General features: G+C 46.3%; 1 protein-coding gene across 1 annotated transcript in view; it reads right to left on the bottom strand.

The window, feature by feature from the left end:
- The window catches only part of LOC119159916 (receptor expression-enhancing protein 5-like), a 180,883-nt gene that overhangs the window by 31,092 nt on the left and 129,056 nt on the right, over nucleotides 1-20,735 (bottom strand). The window contains exon 3 of the mRNA XM_075888283.1: nucleotides 10,676-10,814. Coding sequence (XP_075744398.1) covers nucleotides 10,676-10,814 — 139 coding nt within the window. The remainder of the gene's footprint in view (nucleotides 1-10,675; nucleotides 10,815-20,735) is intronic.

Genomic DNA, 20,735 nt, shown 5'->3' on the forward strand with positions numbered 1-20,735 from the left:
TGGATGAGCTGACAGCACTGCGGAGCTGTAGCATATCATTTCGCAAATCCATGTCACAACCAGTGCTCATAATAACATCGACCTTCCAGCTATCACCCCCCGCCTTCCCGAGTGTAGCCGCCGCACACGACTTGGCTTCTCGAGTGAGGCCAGCTCACTCGAGAACCGCGGCTAGCTGCAGCCTTCCCTAACAGAGCTCTCAGAGCAATAGACAGCCCGCGCAAGACGGCAGCAGCACCGACATGATGGTAAACCACGTCTTGCTTTTCATGCAGTTTCTTCGGTGTTCGCTCTTGATTTTCATCCCTGCACTATCGCCTCAAGAATTCCTACTGGACCAAACCACTGAAATGCGCTCTACCCAACGCCTCTACCAATGCACGCGCATGATGGCCTACGCCGTAGTTGCCCTGTCGCGCCTGCTTGAGACAGTTTTGGCATGTGCTATTGCTACCACATGCTTCCTGGTCATATGTGACGTGGATGGCTGCACCATTCCGCACCCGGTGCTGTTCTGTGGCCTGCTTGGCAGAAAGGGTAAATACCATGGATCCGGCTTCTCTAGTCAGTGGGAAAGACGGCAGCAGCACCGACAGGATGCAATACCTCATCTTGCTTTTCATGCAGGTACCGTAATGTGATTAACCCATTGGTTTAGATGAAATGATCATTGTTAGATGATGCTCTCTTGCTCACAGAACTTTCTATGTACTAATTCAAATGCATTTTATTGCGTAAGCGTGCTTGTACTTAGCGCTGACATATATATAAATCTTAGTCCTGCTAAATTATCGAAAAATGTGACATGTAGTAGTGCCTTGTGTAATACGTCAATCCGGTCTGAGGACAGACCAAGCAATATTTCTGAAATGCTTAGTGAAGTGTTGGCTGCACAGAAACAAATTGTTCGAGATATTGTCAATATCAAGTCATTTTACCACACTGTCAACAAACGTTTTCACTTGGAATCACGTGTAAGCGCTCTTCAAAAAAAAAACGTCACCGATCCTCTTGTTTCATTCGGTCAATTCCGCTCTGACATAAGGGAATTAAATTATCTCCGGTTGTCTCAGACTTCGCGAAAAATAATGATGACCTTGCAAACCCTTCAAGGCGTGACAACCTAAATATGCCCCGAATTGATGGATCAGACAGTCATATCGCAGACGCACTTTTGGCAAAGGCAAACCAGACTTTCGCAGAACAACTTCAAGTACCTTGCACGTCTTTTGAGCGCTGTCACAGAATTGTAGATCACGCACAGTTTATATTGCGATTACTTAACTTCAGCAAAGAAAACCGAAATAACAAAAACTGTTTCAGAATTGAAGGGGAACGCAGTTTAACATCACTGAAGACTTTTCAGTGCGTGCAACTCGTCAAAACTTTGAGCAGCAACCTCTTCGTTTCGTGACCATGGTTCTATGGTGAAATTGCGTAATGAACACGCTTTCATAGATGATGTCTGCTACAGTTGGGACGAAGCATCAAGTTCCCTAATGAATGAATCGGGTCTGCCTGTAAATACTCCTGTGAATAATTCCAACGTCCTCCCGAGATTGTCAGACCCACTCCCAGCTACATCGTCTTCAACATGAAAGGTCCGTGACTTCTACAATACCGCTTTCCTACACTTCCATGCAAGAAATTTAGTCAATAAGTTCCTGCAGTTCCTTTCTCTTGTAACAACTTACATCCTTCATTTTGTTGGTGTTGCTGAGGATTGACTTGCCGATCAAATATTTGATTCTAAATTTGCTCCCTCCAGTTATGTGGCTGTGGGAATAGACCGTCATTGTGGCAATGGCGGCGTAGGTGCTCTTTTTCTAAAATTAGATTTAAAGTTTTCTGTTATCTTTCTCCCAGCCAAGCTCGAGTCCGTTTGGGGTGAATTGTACATAAGCAATAAACATATTATCGTCGCTGTTTTTTATCATCCACCTGGTTCATCAGCTGATAACTTTTCTCGCTGATTACATCAACATGCACAACTTTCATGCATGTCGTCTAACTTCAACGGGTGACTTTAACACACCTGCCATTCATTAGCATTCCTTTTCACATCACAGTTCTTCAGGTTCCGACCTGTTTAATTTCTCGCTGTTCCTTGGGCTTACGCAAGTAGTTGATGGAGCAGCAGGACAGAATGCATGTCTTGACCTGGTTTTCTTTAGTGCGGATCTTATTAATAAGCTATAGGAATGCGAAATTTTGATGGTAATTCAGATCACAAAGCCGGGTTCATATTTCTTTAAATGCCTAGTCCACAAGCCCCACATTGCCATTAAAGCAGTCTTGACTTCAATCACTCTGACGATTCATCTATTCTTCAGGTGTTATCTGAAAACTACAAACCATTCGTGATGCTCAGTAAAGACCATGATGTTAATGCCCTAGTTCGAGAGTTGGAGAGCAATGTACATGTATGCATTTATCGTTTTATTGCCATTAAAAAGAAAAAACAAAATCGTGCCATTTTCTGAATTAACAGAGAAATATTGCAGCTATTTCACCATATTAGGTGCCTAAGACGCTCTAAAAGCAGTGACAACCCCATTTCCAAAGCCTGATTCACAACTGCCGAAGAGGAACTTAAACAAAAAACGAAGCTTGCCAAGAACTTATTTTTTAGTGTTGAAGTATCGGATTCCTCAAAAATAACACACCAAATTTCTGGCGTTCTGACATGCCTATTACTGATTAAGAATCTTCATTTACTATCTAAAATGAAAGTGTTTTTAATCCCTTGCGCATATCTAACGCATCTAACGAATACTTTCATTTGTTCGATGCATCTAATTTTCAATAATATCCGGTTTTCGATATTCATTCAGATCACTCGATTTCAGACATTACAATTAGTGTTAACGTTTATCATAATTTCTTTTTAATAATAGATACCAAGAAATATAGTGGTTCAGATGATGTTCCTAACGCGTTTTACTGCGTTATCCTCGAAGAACCTCTTGTTACGTCGCTATTTGAAAAATCTTCAAAAATTAGCATCTTTCCTTCGTCTTGGAAGCTTGCAAGAGCAATATCATTGTATAAATCGGGAAGCAAGTCCCACATAACTCATTATTGACCAATTTCTTTAAGTCTGTACTCATGGAAAATGTAATACAGATACACACAGTAAGATTTATTGAGTCATACCATATTTAACTAATGTACAGCATGGCTTCAGAAGCAGTTTCAACACTGTCACCCAAGTAACCTAATTCACTCACGACGTTGTATACCAATTAGATCATGGCCAGCAAATCGATGCACTTTTTATAAAGACTTTCCTACGGTACTACATTCTCATCTTCTGCACGAATAACACATCATTTTAAAAAAGTTACGTCTGGTTGATTGGATTGCTAGTTTTAGTCATAATCATTCTCAATATGTCGACTTCAGCTCCACAAAGTCATCTGATCTAGAAGTAGGCTTTGGAGTTTCACAAAGTCCGTATCATGAGATGCATCATGAGATGCAATCATCATCATGAGTCCGTATCATGAGATGCAATCATGAGATGCATGTCATCTAAGAACATTAATACACACCACACTCAAGGCGCCAATACACTTCGACGTGAGCCGGCGAGCGTGCGCAACGGCGTTCGTTTTATCGCGTCACGCCGGCGATGCCACGCCAGTAGCCGATATCCCCCTAGTAAAGATCAGTGGATCTGCTCACTGACCTTCATTGTGGATCTGCATGTCATATACTCACAGACGCGCACCGCGCTGCGTTGCTTTGACGCATGCACGTTTGAGCGAACATGGCGTCTCTCCGTCACGAAGAGAGGCAGACGTGGTGCTGTCTAAGTAGCGTCGTCGGCGCGAAATGCAGCATGTCGTATTTCACGCCGGTTGCCACCGGGCCGCGCCGACGGACGCTGGTCGCACCGGTCATGCCTGGCGCTACACTATAGAGTGTTCGCGTTTCGCTAGCGTGGCGTCGCTGCGCCCAGCCTGCGCGTGCATCAACGTCGCGCCGGAGTATATGGGCCCTTAATGAGGTGCTCGCTGCCGTTGCGCTAGCTCCACATGTACCAAATTTGGTATCATGAGAAGTCAACAGAAGACGAAGGTAAATGACACGTCCAAACCTGATAACTATGTGCGTTTCATGTGAAACATGACTACATGCTACGCTCGTGTTCTCGCGGCTGTTTAACTAGTTCCACATATACCAAATTTGGCATTACGTGACGTGAATGGACGATGAATGTAAATGACACGACGAAATATGATAATCATGATATGAATTTTATGTGAAACATGACTAAATCCTACGCTCATGGCATGCTCGCGGCCGTTTCGCTAGCTCGATACATACTAATTTTGGTATCAGGCGACGTAATGGATGACGAAGGTACATGAAACGTCCAAAAATAATGATCATGACATGGAAGTTAAGTATGGCATAATTTACCTCTGCCTCTTAACGTTATTTTGATTTTAAAGTGACCTATCACCCTTCCTCATTCATGCTTGGCATATCGTTGATTCCAACTGTACGAAGGATCTGCCAATTTTTCGACACGCACGGACACATTCAAGAACAGTCACATACTTTGAACAATAGAATTATGCAACTCCTTACCTGGTAACATTCGATCACTCCCCCTAAATAGTTGTGTGCATATTTTTGTTGAAAATGGTTATGTAAAGAGAGCTTTATTAACTTAATGTTATGTGTTTTAATGTTATTTTGTTGTTTCTTCTCATGTACCTTTTGATGATGTGTGGCGCTTTATGGCGCAAGGGCGAATTGATGGCCAAAGAGCGCCATTTCAATGAATAGAGATGTGGAAAATATGTTGCGTGGCTGTATAGGGGCCTAAAAATTCCTCACAATAATGCGGGTAAACATAAGTATTAAAATCATGACAGTGGCGTGATATGCATAGTAAAAAGGGGGACAAAGGTTTTGATAATAAAAACGTGTAAAAATATTTGGCTCTAGCACAAGTGCCTCATAAGCGCCCTTGTGTCCAAGGGCTGTGAGGCAAGTGCTATTAAATGTAGTCACTGCAGCAGCAACCTCTCTTAAGAGGTCGCGCTACACAATGCCTGGGTATATTACATGGTAAAAACCAACATCTCTTAAAAAAGCTAGCAATGGTTTATGTGTGAAAGGTGGTTCCCTACCGACAAACATTGCGGGGTGTAATGGTATATGTTGTCGGTAGGGTAATGGAAATTGTTGTCTTTTTAGAGGGTCCAATTGTTTACACTGTATTAAAATGTGAGGAACTGTTAATACATGTGAGGAACTGTTAATGTGAGGAACTGTTTGCCCTGCATTACCCCACTCCTTCAATAGCGCTTTTACAGGGCTGCAGTATGTAAAATAAATTATAATAAACATGGTTGCTTGGCGCGGGCCCAATCCCGATTCTCACCAGCTGTTCCGACCTCACCGGCTATATGGGTGATACCAGAGTTTTACGGTTTTCAAGATGACATCCTTGGGTTGATCCAGACAGTCAGCCCGCTCGGCACTCTCCATGCCTGGCCGGAAGACCGAAAATAGACAATTGCCATCGACCAATTTTTGCTCTGTCACCAAGGTATGGCATGGCTACGAAGGCATCCGGCAGCCATCCTGGTCGGAACGCTGTGCTAAGTTGGCTAGCTTCTTTTGCCCACTTTTTTATTCCGGCGACACCTTGCCAGCGAGCGGAGTCACTACCACACATGGTGTTTACGAAACACACCACATCGAAGCTGCAGCTTGGGCGTCCACCAACCTGCCCTCCGTCAAATGTCTAGCTCACGAGGGACGCTACTTTCAGGTCCCATCGATGCACTCGAGCCCCATGACAGAGGGCTCCCCTGGCTATGATTGCACGGGGGGCTTTTTGGTTGTCCATAGTACCTGAGGTACAGCGCATCCAGGCTCTACAAATGACATCGGAGCCAAGTGCTGCACTAGGCTGCTCGTCGAAGTCTCTGCGTCCGCATCCGACATCACGCCACACAGGGGGACCAAGACCACTCCTCAGCCAAAACAATTAGAGGAACGAACTCCAAATTCAGCTTCGGGAGGACACGAATAGTTGCCTGTTCCTGTCGTGGACGGCACACCTCCAGATGAGGCGTCAAAAGAACCTGTGGCTTTCATTGTCATGCTCACCAACAAACTGGAGCCGCTTCAACAGTTTCGAGAGCCATCAGCAGAACTGACGAGGCCACATTATCAAGTTCCGCTGAGCGAGACAGTTAAGTCGGGCTAGTGCAAGGAAGCTTCCTATTCACTAAAACCGCTGCCCGCAGACGGAGCTCTTGATATTCCCGCTCTCGTTTGGGACGATGATGCGGATTTGATTGAATTTTCGAAAGAAGTCAAAAAGAAGCATCGAGAGGCCATACACACGCTGACGTCATCTTGAATGCAATTTGGGCACCCTACTCAAGCGTGCCCCCTTCGCCATCACCTCCACGACATTGTCAAAGCCGACCACCAGAAGCGCGTGTCGTAGCCCATCAGATGAAGTCGCTGCGTCGACAAGAGCGTCCGGCACGCAACAGCCAAGGTCGCCCTCCTCAGTCGATTGAGGGTTTCACAGCACTTGACAACACGAACACGGGCGAATGCGCGTCTAACGAACTTTACAGAAAATTCGTATAGTGTGTTGTACACTCCAGAGACCATCCAGCTCGCTACAGCAAAGGCCGACTGCCAGAGGAATTGCTGGCAGTACATCAAACGAAAGCACTCTATTGTCAAACTGCCCGACCCTCTGCAGTCAATGCCACCCTTCAGAGGGCATATCTGAGCCCCCCTTGTGCTGTCGCAGCTGGCCGAGTGTAAGGCAGCAAGAGCGGGCTTGGGGACTGGCGCGAGCTCGGCTAGCGCGATGCAGAGAAAGATGAGGGCAGATAAGAACCCCCGGCCGGTGCGTGCGTGCGTGCGTGCGTGCGTGTGTGTGTGTGTGTGTGTGTGTGTGTGTGTGTGTGTGTGTGTGTGTGTGTGTGTGTGTGTGTGTGTGTGTGTGTGTGTGTGTGTGTGTGTGTGTGTGTGTGTGTGTGTGTGTGTGTGTCACTCATGTATTCCTTTAAGTTGAGTAACAAGTGATGATTGCTAAGTGCGAAGTGCAAACTGTATGATAGGGCCGGCATGACGTCCGCTCAAAGCTTGTGAAAGCTCCCGAGTTTGTCGGGAGACGTGGGGCTGGGCGTTGTCGCGAAGTGGCCAGCGCTACGAGACCTACAATGGAGTGGAAGTGGTGACACTCTTTATCAGCTTCACATCGACTGTTCATCGCGTAATTGCTCTTTGAGCGAAGTACTCTACCACATTTTATGAAATAAATCAGCAGTATCCCATTTCGATCCATAAACACACTGGCCATGAATTTGGCATTAGGAGTAGTTTTTTTTTTAATCAGGACTGTGCAGAGATGCTCAAGAAAGTATTCCAAAATACATACATACATCGAAATACATGCTCTGGAAAACTAAAATATATATACTGAGATACATTTATTTTCACGTAACAGGACAATCTAGGGATAGATTTCCGAAACCAAGGTATTGCGCGCAATACTGATATATAGATCTACTAGAATACATTTTATCTCAAAGATACAGATACCTCAAAAATATATTATTATGTGCAGCATAATAATGTGAATATTGTTGCAGCTTATTGTAACTTGCAAATAAATCATATCATTCGAATCACTATCGAACACCAATGTTTTAAGTGAAAGAATTTGATCACTCCCCCTTGGCAGTTGGTAGTTGAGTGCTTCACTTTCTTCTCTCTTGTCCCCTCATTCTCGCACCATATTTCTCTTACTAGTGTTCCATGTAAAGTCATAGAGCATATTTTGTTTTCGAATCTTGTATTCTTTCTTGAATCAAATTCGTTTTTTATTCTTCAAAACACAGTTTCCGCAAAATGTTCTTGTGTGAAACGCAACTTGTGTGTTTTACTCGTCATCTTCATGCAGTCCTCGATTGTTCATCACCAACGGACTGTATATTTTGAGATTTGTCGAAAGCCTTTGACAAAGTGTCCCGTAACCTGCTTTTGTATAAATTACAGTTACTAAATTTGGATTCTAGACTTCTTGCATGGCTTGAATGTTTTTTAACGAATCTTTCTCAGTTCGTCTCTGCTAACAATACTGACACTTTTCCGAATCCTGTTTCCTCAGGCGTGCCACAAGGATTGGTACTCGGCCCTCTCCTCTTTTTAATCTTCATTATTGATTTACCTTCTTGTATCTCATCCCGTATTAGTTTTTTCGTAGGTGGCGGTGTAATATTTCACGGAATAACCAGCCCTCAATACACCGCTATATTACAATCAAATTTGGACGCAGTATCTTAATGGTGCAAGAATCGGTGCAAGGAATTAAACACTAAAAATGCAATGTTATGCGCGTAATTTGACCTACTAACATGGCAGTTTCATATATTTTTGACAACTCTCCCCTGGAAGCAGTATCCCTTTACATACATCTGGGTGTGACTGTATTGTCGAAACTAACGTGGAATGAAGACATTGAATCCATAATCTATAGCGCTAACAAAACACTCTTGACAACTCTCCCCTGGAAACAGTATACCCTTACAGACATATCTGGGTGTGGCTATAATGTCAAAACTAACGTAGAAGGAAGACATTGAATCCATAATCTAAAGTGCTAACAAAACACTTGGTTACCTTAGAAAAAAGTTTGCCACGCTCCTCTAGCTATGAAACTTTTATTGTACAAAACACTAATTCGCTCAAAGCTTGAATATGCCTCCTCAGTTTGGGAGCTATTCCATGATAACCTTATTCACTCACTTGTGTTGCTAACATGAAGGCGAACCTTGAACTACAATCATTATCATCCTGCCGTAAAATGTTCTGTTTTTGTCTCTTTCATCGCATATTTCATCATCGTTCATTACGCAATGACTTAATGTCACCTCCTCGCTTGTATTCACGGATTGATCACCGACATAAGGTTGCTGTTCCATTTTTCAGGACATTCACTTTCAGTAATTCATTTTTTGCCTAGGACTTGCGAGGACTGGAACCACGTTCCTAGTCTCATAGCAGACATTACTAATCAGCAATTTTTTGGAGATTTAACCTATAGTAATTAATTAGTTTGGGCTGATGTATATTCTGTTGTTCTTGATTATTTGGTATAATACCGTTTGTATTGCATACTTTTTGTTGCTGATTTTAATTTTTATATATTGTTGTTTTAACCACTCCTCTCTGTAATGGCTCAGCCCTGAGGGTACAATGAATGAAAATTAAATGAAATAATTACATTTATTTAACTTTGAAGGACTGCTTTTCAGGGATGGTCGTTTTGTTTTCTGCACTCCGGCAACTCTAGCTTGCGGCTTTGCTTGCTAGACACCATCATTTTGGCCTAAACATGAAACTCGGGAACTAGAAAAATGGCTGACCACCGAAAAAATATTTGCGTGCTTCACCAGCATCGAAAGATAGCGACTTTCTCCGCAAGGCTGACTGACACAGCCGGCCGTATGCTTATGCCGTAAGCGGCGTTGAGTGGTTTACCATATGAACCACTCGGTGTAGCGAGCTCTTGATTACCCTGTCTGTGTCACTCACCTCATCGCGCATTTTCCTTGTTCATCCCCAAAAAGTGTTCATTTCTCATTTGTAAACAAGTGTGATCATTTCCTTCCAAGATCTAACGAAATAACCGCGTCGAAAAAAAAACTACTGTATTAAAATCAATACATCGTACAAGCATTTGCCTACTGAGATATGACTACATTTTGTAATGTATCTTGATGCACAAAAACAGATAATAAAAAATATTGCGAAAGCACTATCGCGATACCCTTGTACTCCTATACTGCTTAGACTTTAAAGTATTTGTGACTGGTGACCTAGAGCGATGCAATGATTTCGACTCTTGAATCATATCAGCATTGAAATAAAATACACATGTTTTGTCTCCCGTGACAATGAAGCCCAACGATTCTTCCTTGTCTTGTTGACACTGTTGACGGAATCTGCGACTACAGACAAGCCGTTTCTGCTAGTGCTCAGATCTCAACACATGCGTATTCATCGCGCAGAAAACTCTGTGATACCGCAATTCTTAAGTCGAAGCTCTTTACACTATACCATAGAAACTCCCATGCATCTGAGTAACATATTCACGGACGGTCATCTTTATCTCTTGAAGCACGTCGCGTTGGACCAAGTAGATAATCACCTACGCAGTTGACACATTCCACTGCTCTCTGCACCATGGACGTCCTTTCAACCGGCACGAAACTCCCAGCATTATTTTCGAACGTGTTGACGGGAAGCGCACTCGTCGCCGTACACCTCTTTCTACTGACGAATAATATCTATGGGTTTGACGTGCAAAAAGCGAATGACGAATGTCGCACTTGACAGGAGCAACAATGGCAACCTTTATCTCGGACGGCTGCTGAGCCAAGACTGAGTGGTTCAGCGAAGCGAGTCAGGGCATAATAGAGATGACGAATCGAGGGAACAGGCACACACTGGGGCGTTTCTATATTTCGTGTAACACATTCCCGCGCGGAAAAAGCACTTTGGGTGTCTTGCTTATGGATGCACCCTTCATGCGTACCTCACCGTAAACTGAGTTATGAGCCAGCACTTGCTTTGGTTTGTACAAGCAGTACAAGCAGTTTTCGTTTGTACAACTTACCTTGATCACATAAATCCGTTTTATAGACTTTTGAACTCTGGCAAAGACCCATTCAAAGCTGTTGACGAAGGCATACAGCATCCAATATCCCAGCCATTTCTGCTGGAGGTCCATTGATGATCTGTCCATGGCTCTAAGGCTGCGAGTTTGCAAATGGAGCAAGAAATTTTTTGTAAGGAAAAACAACATTTCCGCATTTAATCTAAAGTTTTGCGCTGTTAGTTACCTGTCATATATGAGAGAGACAGAAAGAGCGCTTCCTGATTTATTCTCATAAAGTCACATGATTCGATACTGTTAAAAATATGAAACAAAGCACCAAACCATGTAGCACAAGCAGGTCTTTTTTTCTCCTTTGTTTATGAATGACACGGCATTGCCATTGGGCGTTGCCGCAGGGGGGGGGGGGGGTTACGACGTTGGTACAAATATTTCTTCGTTTGCACAACAAACTTATTCGTATTCAGCTACATATTTCAAAAATAATCTGCGAACATAGACGCCCTGAGCAGGCACGTGCCAGTAATTTTTTTCGGGGGGGGGGGGAAAGAAGGCATCACGACTTTGATTTCGGGAGAATAAAGCCCTTAAAATGGCCATTCTTCGCTTTCTGTGTCTTCACAAAAATTACTGGGGAAGGGGGGGGGGGGGCGGGGGGCACGTGCCCAGTGCGCCTCCTCTTGGCTACGGCCCTGACTATGGGCATTCACGGATTTGGCGCTTCTGATCGTTTCTTTCAGAAAGGTGAAAATGTGTATGCTTCCTTTGTAATGCCAACCTTGTAAAATATCCAAAAAAAAAAGTAATTTCAGCCTTGACTTTCATCGACGTGAAGACAACTATTCTCATTCGATTATCGTTTCATCGCTGTGGCAGTATCCATTTGGCGGTACCTGCCGAGGACATACCTGGCCGCTCTGTTGTGAATTCTTTCTTTCAAAAATGTGTGATCTGCATCTGATGGATTATGCATCCACTCAGAATGACACAAAACACAATCTACAAGGTATGGTAATGGCTTGAACGCTGCTAGTATATCTTGAACAAGTACTTTGCTGCATTTTTCTGCACAAATTTACGGTCAACAACAAGGGGCAGCAAGACAATTTGCGACTACTTTAATCAGCCCCGTAGTGCGTGTAGCAATGAATGTAGAGACGAATGCAACAAGAATAATGTAAATTCGGGCAGGAGAAGCAAAGTTATGAGTCTTCAAAATCAGAACTCGGGTTGGCGACAGCGAGACACGCTCGCTTTCGCATTGTACTCTCCTGCTGACGTCAAAGACCGTTCCCAATCACCGCGTACATCTCATAAAGACATACCGAAAATGTCCCCAGGTGGTCGAAATTTCCGGAGCTCTCCACTACAGCGTCTCTCATAATCATATGGTGCTTTAGGGACGTTAAACCGCACATATCAATCAGAATAATGGCGCATCATAGTTTCCTTCACAGTACCTTGCTATTGCTCTTTTCGACATCGTCGTTATCGTAGCTACGGAGAACCACGTGCGTCAGTTTGCAGACGTTCCCACGGTGCCACTGTGGGAACGTTTGCAGACGTTCCCACGTTGTACATACACTTTATGCAGGAACACCTCTCGACGTGCATGCAAGAGGCGTGGTTGCATGCGCACCGGCAAAGCATTTTTTTTGTTCGCTAAAAGAGCTACAGGCATTTGCACGTTTAGTTGTCGGCAAAAGCAGCAAACAAACTGCTAGAAGAGTTGTTGGAAGCCTTTTCCATCATAATGAAAGGGTGTTATTGTGTCAGTAACTTATCTATACCTACGTATTCGACAGAAATGCGCTTCCTAGATAATATGATGGCTTGACCATGTCACAGCACGTCATGCGTTGGCTGTTCACGCATGTGCAGAAATGTCTCCTTCCGGTACGTTTCACAGTTGGTTGTTGGGTGCCTCACTTTCTTCTCTCCTGTCCCCCCCCCCTTCTCACGCAATGTATTTTGATTGATTTGTGGGGTTTAACGTCCCAAAACCACCATTTGATTATGAGAGACGCCGTAGTGGAGGGCTCCGGAAATTTTGACCACCTGGGGTTCTTTAACGTGCACCCAAATCTGAGCACACGGGCCTACAACATTTCCGCCTCCATCGGAAATGCAGCCGCCGCAGCCGGGAATCGAACCCGCGACCTGCGGGTCAGCAGCCGAGTACCTTAGCCACTAGACCACCGCGGCGGGGCGCGCAATGTATTTTGCCCCACAGTCAAATGTAGCTAATCTATGACATAGGCCCTGCGTTTGCATTATTTCGACGCCAAGTCAAGCGAAATATTCATATGGTCTCAGACAGTCCAGCTATTTTTCGCTAAAAATAGAAAAGCCATATCTATACTTCCTCAGATAAAAACTATTTCTGTTTTAGATGTGAAAACCTCAAAACACCTGCAAAACGACCCAACGGCCCCTATATACGAAGTAAATCGCACAAATTTACGTTCCTTGTGTTAGGCGCGCGGTGATTGGAAACAACCTTTGATGTTAGAAAAAAAAAGTGAAATAAGAACACGAACATATCATTTATTTGTCGTCTGTTGGAGTTTTTAGGTTTGAAAGCTATTAACTTCCGTTACCATGTACCGATTGTGATAACTGTTCTTGCGTTCATCTCAGTATTCGTCACTATGCGAACGTGAGTGCTGCACAATACACACGAAAAAGCATCACAGGGACACGTGCACTGACATCGCACAATACACGGGCTTCTGCCATTTCGCCTCCATCGAAATGCGACCACCGTGGCCGGTATCAAACCAGGGACCTCTAGGTCAGAAGCCGAGCACTGCAGCCACTTTTCCACTAGGATGGACAGAATGGGCAGTGAAGGCTTGTAAAGAACTGCTGTTTGGTCTCTGAACTCATTGTGGTTTAGGAGCCACTCAAAGGTGGAGGCGAAAATGCTAGGAAACAAACAGAATAAATATTCACCCAGTGATATTTATTTTCTTACTTGTAAAAAGGTAATTTTCTTTGACGTTAGGCGGGAGAACGATTACAGCTTCATGACTGCTAGCTGGATTGACGTAAATCTTCTGACCTTTAGATTTACGGCCCGCACGATGACGAAGTAACGGTGTTCAACGTAAGTTATATCAGCCAAAGCATTGAAGTATCTACAGTCAAAGTACAAGTTTATCATCGCCTGGCCTGACATGCATACATCTCCAGTGTTTCATCTGTTCTCGCAAACATGCATAAATTCAATCTTCATCAGTATTTCTCCGCTAAATGAACATTTCAGCACTTGACAGAAAGGTTGTATGATATCAATTTCTTGTCTTTCGAGTGCTTTAAATTTAAAGCTTCATTTCTTCTGCATTTCTCTGAAGGCTCAAGGTCCGATGTTACTTATGTAGGCAATTTTTCGCAGCAGAAACACGCGTTCACGTGTTTCCTTTTATAAAGGACGACAGTGGCGTCTTTGGCACCTTGCAGCTGTACTTCAATCCATCAAGATTTCTGGACTAAGCCTGAAGGCAGAAAAGTGCCCTTTCACGTACGAGGAACTTTTGTCTTTGGGCCACGTGATAAGCAAGTACGGAGTAAGACGAGATCAGCAGAAGACAGCCGCCATCGCTGCATTTCCGCCTCCCACCGACAAGAAGGCCGTGCGTCGATTTCTTGACCACTGTACCTACACTCCAAGGCAAAAGGGTGTTAAAAGAGTGTGTGGTTCGTCCTTTTGGGAACTAATGGGGCTGCCACAACCATTAATCCCTTTAAGGACTAATGGCAATGGGTCTAACAGTTAGTCCCCTCAAGAGACTAACATTCAGTCCTCACATTTACACCTTGGTGAGTAACCGTTAGTCCTACAGTTCACCCCAAAGGACTAACATTTAGTCCTCACATTTGCACCTGATAGAGCAAATGTTAATCCCCACATTTACACCTTACCGGGCAACCGTTAGTCCTCACAGTTGCACCTTGCCGGACGAACGGTTGATCCACTCAAATACTCCAATCGGATGAACTTTTTGTCCCAAGTTCAAACATTGTTTTTGTTTATTTTCCGCCAGGCCTAATACCTTTTTCGCCTATTTTTCTGCGCAGTGGGCAACAAATTTCAAAAAAAGAACACACGAAAAAGTAGTTAGCCACCTCTGTGTAACTGCTTTCACAGTCACGGCACCAACAAAAGACAAAAGTGAGGCATTGAAATCTTTTATTTGTCTACATACACATGAAGTTTCCCCATTCTTTTAAGTGAATTCATGGTGAAGTGTGCAAGTCCAGTCTCGTTGCCAAATTTTGTTCACTCCTTGGGGAGCTACTCCGACGGAAGCGATAGATGACAGGCATTGCAGATGCCAGTGAACGCAGCCTTCTGCCTGTTGTGTTCCCACGGCTGCACGTACAATAATATAGTAAAAAGAGGCACAGGTCACAGAAGATGAAGATGCACGCATATGGCAAGTACGTGCACGGTAATATAAAAACAAGCATTAAAATATGACACACAAATAACTATACCTTCACATCTCGCCCAGTCCTTCTGATGCTGCTCTGACGAAAGATGGATTACGGGCATCACAGACGCCAGCGCACAGTCTTCAGCACGGTATTTACCCACGGCTGCACAATAAGTATGTAAAACAGTGAGTCACACGTGACAGTGGATGAATACAAATGCATATGAGAAATACGTGCAAGGTGAAATGAAAGCATATGTGAAATATGACATGCTAATAATTTCACCGTTATGTCACACACCGTCAAAGACTCATTTTGATCCCCGTAGCGCGACAGTTTAGGAGCGGTGGCCGCAGTCACAACTCCGCGAACCACCCTGCCGCTAACAAGTCGGCGAGTCCTAAGCGAGCGACGTCGTTCAGCTCGAGCAAGCGAACGCGAGACCAAACGCTGCACTGCATGAGGAGTGTCTGCCGCCAGCGAACTTCAAACAGGAAAGCAAGCGTACGCTTGGCCGCCGCCACGAACAGCGCCGAGCTCGTTTCGAGCTAGCGCCGAAGAAATCGACGGTAATGCGGTCCTTTTCCACAAACTCGAGCGAGTGCAGCGCGCAAACGCGAGCCCGCCGCCGCGGCCAACGGTCTGCGCCGAGCTGCTTGCGACCGACTGACGGGAAAGCCAACTGTAATGGCGACCTATTTTCAGTGAGTTCCGACGCTAGCGAAAGCTTCGCTATCCCGTGCTGGTGCACTTACAGCGCGCGAGATACTACAACCAAACTCTTTACGAGAACCCGCAACGTGCTTTTGACGATTCCCAACACAGCGACGAGGTCTCAGCCCAATATCGTCAGCACGGAGCTCATCAGAGCGGCGAATACAGGCGAGCACTCGATGAACGAGCGTACGGCAGGACGACGGCAATGGCGGCCAATTGCCAGGCGGTCGCAAAGCACAGGCGAACTGCAGACGCCGAAGCTGACCTTCGCGATGCATTTCGTGCGTGCGATATACAACACGACCAAGCCCGTTGCCGGCAAGCGCGATCCGTATTGCACACGCGACAAGTAGAGTAGAATAAAGAATGATAACCTACTTGCCTTAGAATCCAGCACTGTTTTCTGCCCTGAGTCGGACTGAACTATATATCCAATAGGCATGTTCTTCTCGGCCGCTAAATTGGCCTTCCCAACTGTTGCTGTCGTGTGTTGGTCGTGACAATCTTGAAGCCAGAGATATACAGCGTGGCGTGGTGACCTGTCGAGGCTTGCTCCAGACTTCATGGGTGCAGCGAAACGCTAAAGCAGCAGCCCACGCTCATCCAGGCGTACACACAAGCACCTTGTCGTAATTCGTAGATTGTTGAATCCAGGCGGCCGTGGTCGAGCACCCCGAGCGCGCCGCTACGCAACTACCACCGGCGAAATACGGGGACAGGCTGAGCCAGCAGAAGAAGAGAAGGACATTTGTGCTGTGGAGAAGGAGGAGTGGCCTCTTTGGCAATGCTTTTTGCGCTGCCTGCAATGCCCGGGCGGTTCATCTCTCGTGGAGAGTAAGTGGTTTCGCGCCGTACGCTTCCCTCTGTGGTTGGTTCTCAACGGTCTATCCGTTCATCGCGCACGCCTATTGGGCTCGGTTACTTTTTTTTGGGTAATTTCGCCTTAGAGTGTAGTACAGGTGCTTTCTCAGAAACTTTGCCCGCATCGTCGAGCCACTCACCAACCTTACGAAGACTGACGTCGAGTTCAAGTGGGAAACGCCACAGAAAGAAGCATTTGGGGAACTAAAACGACGCCTGCAGATACCTCCGATACTCGCCCATTTCGACGAAAACGCCGAAACAGAAATACGTACTGACGCAAGCAGCGTGGAACTCGGCGCCGTCTATGAGCAGAGGACTGACGAACTGGAAAGGGTTATTAGTTACGCTAGCCGGTCACCATCTAGGCAGAAAGCATTATTCCACAACAGAAAAGGAACGCCTTGCATCAGCTGGGCGAAGTCAAAGTTTCGTCCTTACCTCTACGGCAGCAGCGCACGGTCGCTACCATGTTTGATCACATGACCGTAACTGGCCTCCTCCCAGCCAGTGTCCCCAGCCAAGGTGTTGGGCCAGCTAAGCGGCCACAGCTTTAGCTGAGGTTAGAAGCCAACATGGCAGTACCCATGCAGACGTGACCACTCGCTTCGATCCAAACTCACGCTTGCTACACACACAGTGTCATTACAGAAATACATACCTGGTGAATTCAGCTACCTAATAGTGTCATCTCACGCTGGGGACATAGCATCAAGCATGCTCTGTCTTCACTCAAGAGATTGGCAGTGTTTATTCAACCATACTTGCACAGCCCAGTTTCCAAAAATTTGAGAATGAATGTTCAAAACACAGCAAAATACTGACGAATACATTGATGACGTAAATATTGTGATGGGGTCATGACGTTGACGAATGGAGCAGACTGTTGGTCGAATAATGAACTCTTTATTTGGGCCGAACTTGTGGCCACGTAAAAGGATATTGAGATTTCAGCAAGACACCGGCACTGGTAGCGGTGAGCAGAGCATCAGCCTTCGATCAGCTGACAAGCGGCGAAGCTTGTCGGTATTTATACGCTTGCCATCGAACATTCAAGCGTTATCGCTTGCGGCGACGTAGGTTCCTGAATAATCTGAAATGTCCACGAAGTGGGCGTAATCTTATCAAATGATCTACTGCCGTCCTGACGCTTCTTGAACACTGTAGGCATAGTTTGCGCCGAGAATTCGGTATTGCGGAACAGGGTGTTAAAAAAACTTGGGAAAAGACGTGGCGCTGCCCCCGCCCTCCCTGAATAAGGCACCGTCCTGATGCTTTAACAGTAGATGAAAGTACACTGTCGTCATTTACGAAAGGGAACACGCAAACGAATGACCTGCGCTCTGCGGCGGCTGCCTACAGCACCATCAACCGTCAGCAAAAGGAAACACCTTCGCTTTTAGCGTCATCTGCTGCCCCCCAAAAAATAATAAAATGTATTGCCGGTAGACAAGCGCTGCTCGATTGCTCTCTCTCTCTTTCTCTCTGTTGACGCCTGCAGTGCGTAGTACACTGCCAACATATCAAACGTTGTTCGCGATCACGGCGCAAACAGAAGCAATCGCTCAATATCGCTCGTCGTGTGAGCGATCAAGGAACGTTTTCTAGCAGCACTTGCCCACCGGCTATAACTCGTTATCTTGCTTGGCCATAGATGACGCGAAAAGCAAACGCGCTTTCTTCACTTCTTGGTTGATGGTGCTGTAGGCAGGCGCCGCAGAGCACAAGCCACGCGTTCGCGTGTTCCCTTTCATAAAGAGCGACAGTGTACAATATTGTTACGCATGCCTTGGAAGAAAACGAAGATGGGTGGACATGCTGGCTGCCCCAAGCTGGAGGAAGAAAGAAGACGACAAGACTGCGATCATCAAACTGTGGGCCGCTCCGGCGCTTCTCTTTGCGACCAAAATAAACGGCCCCCTTCAGCCGTATACGTCCTGGTCCTCCTTGTGCGTAACAGATTGGTGGAAGCGTGCTGGGTAAGACAAGCCCAACGACGGGAGCTTCACTACCTGGACTACGCCGCAGCCGCCGCCTTGCCGGACTCCCGCCTGCGCCGATCGTAATGGCCCAAGATCAGCCATCTAACGCTTCAAGGCCAACTCCAATGGGTTCCGTGCCCTACTACCGAGTCCCGCCAACCTTTGGAGGAAAATCGGGAGAGGATTTCGACGCGTGGCTCGTCCAGTACAAGCGAGTCAGCAAGTCCAACGGCTGGGATGCCGCCGCTCAGCTCAGCAATGCGGTATTTTGCCTTACGGATACTGCGCTCGTGTGGTACGAAAACCACGAGGACACACTGACGACGTGGGACGTTTTTGTTGCAGAGCTGAAAGCGTGTTTCGGCGACTCGAGCGTCAAAAGGAAGCGGGCAGAGCAGACATTGTCTCAACGCGCGCAGCTTCCAGGTGAGACATGTACCACGTATATAGAGGATGTGCTGAAGCTCTGAGGTGGTCAATGATCAGATGTCAGAAGACGACAAAGTAGGGCATTTGCTGAAAGGTATAGCCGAAGATGTATATAATTTTCTAATCGGAAAAGAGCACCTGAGCTCGGTGTCCGACGTGATTCGGCACTGCCGAACTTTCGAACAGCTGAAAATGCGCAGGATTGCTCCAAAGTTCGGCCGGCTCACAAATGTTACAACGGTCGCCAGCATCGACACGAGCACCTGCCCAGACCTGTCCTCGACGATTCGAGAGATTGTTCGCGAAGAACTTTTTCGCTATAGAGAACAGACGCATTCAGCTGTTGATCACCACTCTGTAAACGACCAACATTCGGTATATGTGCCACGTGAGGCTGTTACTGCACCACTGCCTTGTACGACCCCTTGGCAATCGACGGTTAGTGCAGCAGCTGTTGAGTACAGCGCACCCCCACAGCCAAGGAGAGCACCACGGTTGCCAGCTCCTCGCCATGACCGACGCCCCCAGCGTCCGCCTTCTTCGCGACGCCCGGTCTATCCCTATGATATACGGAACGAACCAACCCACTCCGCCAGAGAAGACGATGTTAGATTCATCGACGAACAAAGAGAGTTTCGACCTCTCACAGTTTGCTACTCCTGTGGTGTACCAGGACATATTTCGCCATTTTGCAACCGTCGACGTGTAGCCCCACGGTATGGCTACCCACCACACTTTGCACGGCCTTCCGAACGACTTCGCGATGACCCGCGAGCAACGTACTATGGCCCACTACAACACTTCACACGATCGTCTGATCGACCGTACGACGACCCTAATGCAACACACCTGCTGCCTCGCGACGACTACTGGACACGCAGCTTCCGGAACCACTCCCCTACATCTGACAGCAGCTTGACGCCTCCACTGCCTCGTGTTCCCCGTTCTCTTTCACCACGGCGCCGCAACACGTCTCCTTTGCCACAGGAAAACTAGCAAGCGCGGCCGATGGAGGTGAGGTCGCCGGAGACGTGCTAATATCAGAAATACCTCCTGTGTTGATGCTCAAGAACAAAGTACGTGTTTTTGTTGACGGTGTGCCTGTGATGGCTTTGGTGGATACGGGGGCAACCGTTTCGGTCATGAGTGCGTGTTTTAAAGATACCTTGGGGCGGAAGGTATTATTTAGGTGGAATCAAGCTGCGAAGTTTTGCGGAGTGAGTGGTGAGGCACTGCATCCTGTTGGTGTGTGTCAAGCTAACTTATTTCTCGGAGGCCGTGTTATCCCAACGGAGTTCGTGATTATTCCGCAGGCGACACATGATGTTATTTTGGGTATGGACTTTTTGAGGGAGTGTGGTGCGACTGTCGACTGCCGCACAGGGACAATAGTCTTGAGTGATCACGTTCCGCCAGCACTCTTGGAAAACCCTGAGGATGATGAGACGGCATTGTGTGTCTGTGGCGACACTATCATACCACCGTTATCAACCGTTCGTGTACCTGTTGGTTGCAGCGACAGCTATTCCGCCAACTTTGATGCCAACGTAGAACCAGTGTACACCAACTGCATGAAAAAGAATGTGTTGATCCCACATTGTGTGGTGTCGATCAGACGTGGACGCCCTGGT

Source organism: Rhipicephalus microplus, chromosome 3 (genome assembly GCF_043290135.1).
Source record: "Rhipicephalus microplus isolate Deutch F79 chromosome 3, USDA_Rmic, whole genome shotgun sequence".
Lineage (NCBI taxonomy): Eukaryota > Metazoa > Arthropoda > Arachnida > Ixodida > Ixodidae > Rhipicephalus > Rhipicephalus microplus.